Raw genomic sequence first — 2,195 nt, 5'->3', positions numbered from 1 at the left:
ACAAGAAGCTTTAAAGTATGATGAGTATATTTAAGCCACATGAAAATGTTAGCTTTGATGTGAGCATTGCATTTATGAGCCTAAAACTAGAGAATAACTATTTTAGAGCTGATGATTTTAATAGAATTCAAAAAAACTTGAAAACCAGTTTGTGGAAACCATTGTTCTGTTGGGGTGGTTAGTTCTGTTTTCCTTTTCTTCCTGCTTTGAAGACATCTGTATCCTCGGATGTCAATTATTGTAACTCCAACAAAGTAATAAAAATCAAAGCAAGGATCCATTCATCTAAATCCTCACACGTAAGTGATCCTTCATTTGGACGAGATTTTTGTGAAGTAATTGGAGTTGTTGTAAAAGTAGCAGATTCTGCATTGGAAGGCTGTTTTGTATTGGTAGGAGATGCTTCTGTAGAACACGTTGGAATTGGGGGTTCCCAAGCACTATTTCTACCACAGACAACCAAGTCACTTCCATGAAGGTAAAAACCCTTCAAACATTCAAACGTAACCATTGCATTGTAGTAATATTTACTTCCAAATCCTGATATTTGTCTTCCATTTTCAATTACTGGGTATGGACATTTGACCACTTTACACTGAGGAGGGTCACTACTCCATTGTCCATGGCCAGAACAATGAATCTGGCTCTGTCCAATGAGTGAAAATTTATCTGATCCAGGATTGGGATTACATGTATAAGTTGCTACTTCATAATATTCAAATACTTCCTTTTCTTCTGGGGTGTACTTTCCATTTTCTATTTGTGGAGGTGGTTCACACAAAATCTTTTCGCATTGTGGGAGATCCCCGCTCCAAACCACATTCAATCCTTTAAGCTTGCAACGTAGAATTTGCTTACCAATTAAATAAAACCCCTCATTACAAACAAATTCAACATATGTACCAAACTCCAAGCTTCCATTAAGTACGTTTACTTGGCCATTAACAGGATCTGGTAGAACTGGACATGTTTTCTTAGAACAAGCAGCATTTGAAAGAGAGGACCATGTGCTGTCTGCACCACAAGTAGAAGAAGTGTCGAAAGAAGGGTTCCGCTTGTATCCAGGTTTACATTCATAATGTACTTGCTCGCTGACCTCATAAAGGGGTTTAGATTGGCCAGTGAGCTGCATTGTTTCAAATGTTGGTGGCTCACCACAGGCTTCAGAGGATGTAGCAGACAGCAAGAACACCAGGGCCCCCAGAAGGAAGCACTGGAATGGAAAGAGGCTCCCGCGGTGTTGGGTGGGTCCAGCGCACATCATGGATCTCCTTATTTTTCCTTAGATGAGGAAGAAACCGAGAACCAGCTGAGCAGGTTTTCAGAGTCCCTCCAGAGTCTAGTGACCAAATGCAACAATCCCAAACTCAGGAAGTGTCAAAAGTTATATGTGAGTGGGTGTGGTCCGGACACACCCAGGAAAGTCACAAAAAGTGTTTTAGAGGTGCTCTCCTGGTCAGAATGTCAGTATTGGAATTGAGATCTCAATGTTAAGGTAATCTCACTGATAGGTTCAGGGAGGTTTGTGTCACTTAACTAAAACCACAGGACTCAATCTTTGTTCATAAGGTTTTCCTGGACCAGTATTTCTAACTGATAAAGAAAGATTCTCAGATATTGGTTTACTAGGTTTTTCAATGTAGGTTTGCCCCAGAAGAAACTCCAAGGCAACTCTGTGTTTGAAAGTAGTTCATTTTGAAGATTTCAGAATGCCCACGTGAGAAACTGGAGAAACAACATGGGTAAAGAAGAAAAGGCAATAATAAAAGATGTTTTAATATGGGAGTTACCCCTGTAGGCAAAAGGAAGCTGAATCTCACAATGGGCTCTGTAAGAAACTATGTGCAACATACTCAGAATTAGCCTACAGAGATTAGTACCCAAGGCATGGATGTACTCATTAGTATCTCCTCTACTTGAGGGAAATTCCATTATCTCTCAAAGACTTTCTTATATATATATAGTGGGTTTATTAATTCCACCATGCCTCCAAGAAATGCCACTGAACAGGACAATAAGAAGAGAGATGGGACACTTTAGGTGTAAATTTGTCAGTGACTGAAGATTGTTTATTTCTACTACTAGAGATCTCAAGTAGGGTGAGGGATAAGATATGGGGCATCAGCAGCATCTACTACACTGGATTTATCAAGTCTCCATTTCAGTATATTTTTCTTGTGAATATGTGCTATGTA

General features: G+C 39.6%; 1 protein-coding gene across 1 annotated transcript; it reads right to left on the bottom strand.

The window, feature by feature from the left end:
* Positions 1-235: 235 nt before the first annotated feature.
* Positions 236-1,261, bottom strand: LOC114106216 (membrane cofactor protein-like). Its single transcript, XM_027953047.1, has one exon. The coding sequence runs from the start codon at positions 1,259-1,261 to the stop codon at positions 236-238; it is 1,026 nt and encodes a 341-aa protein (XP_027808848.1).
* Positions 1,262-2,195: the final 934 nt, after the last annotated feature.

The sequence above is a fragment of the Marmota flaviventris genome, chromosome 6 (assembly GCF_047511675.1).
Source record: "Marmota flaviventris isolate mMarFla1 chromosome 6, mMarFla1.hap1, whole genome shotgun sequence".
Taxonomy (NCBI): domain Eukaryota; kingdom Metazoa; phylum Chordata; class Mammalia; order Rodentia; family Sciuridae; genus Marmota; species Marmota flaviventris.
Note: the sequence above shows the minus strand (reverse complement) of the source record. Positions and strands in the feature narration are given on the sequence as shown.

Bases quoted from the DNA above. Each gene is read 5' to 3' on its own strand.
- LOC114106216 (XM_027953047.1), bottom strand. From the start codon at position 1,261: ATGTGCGCTGGACCCACCCAACACCGCGGGAGCCTCTTTCCATTCCAG.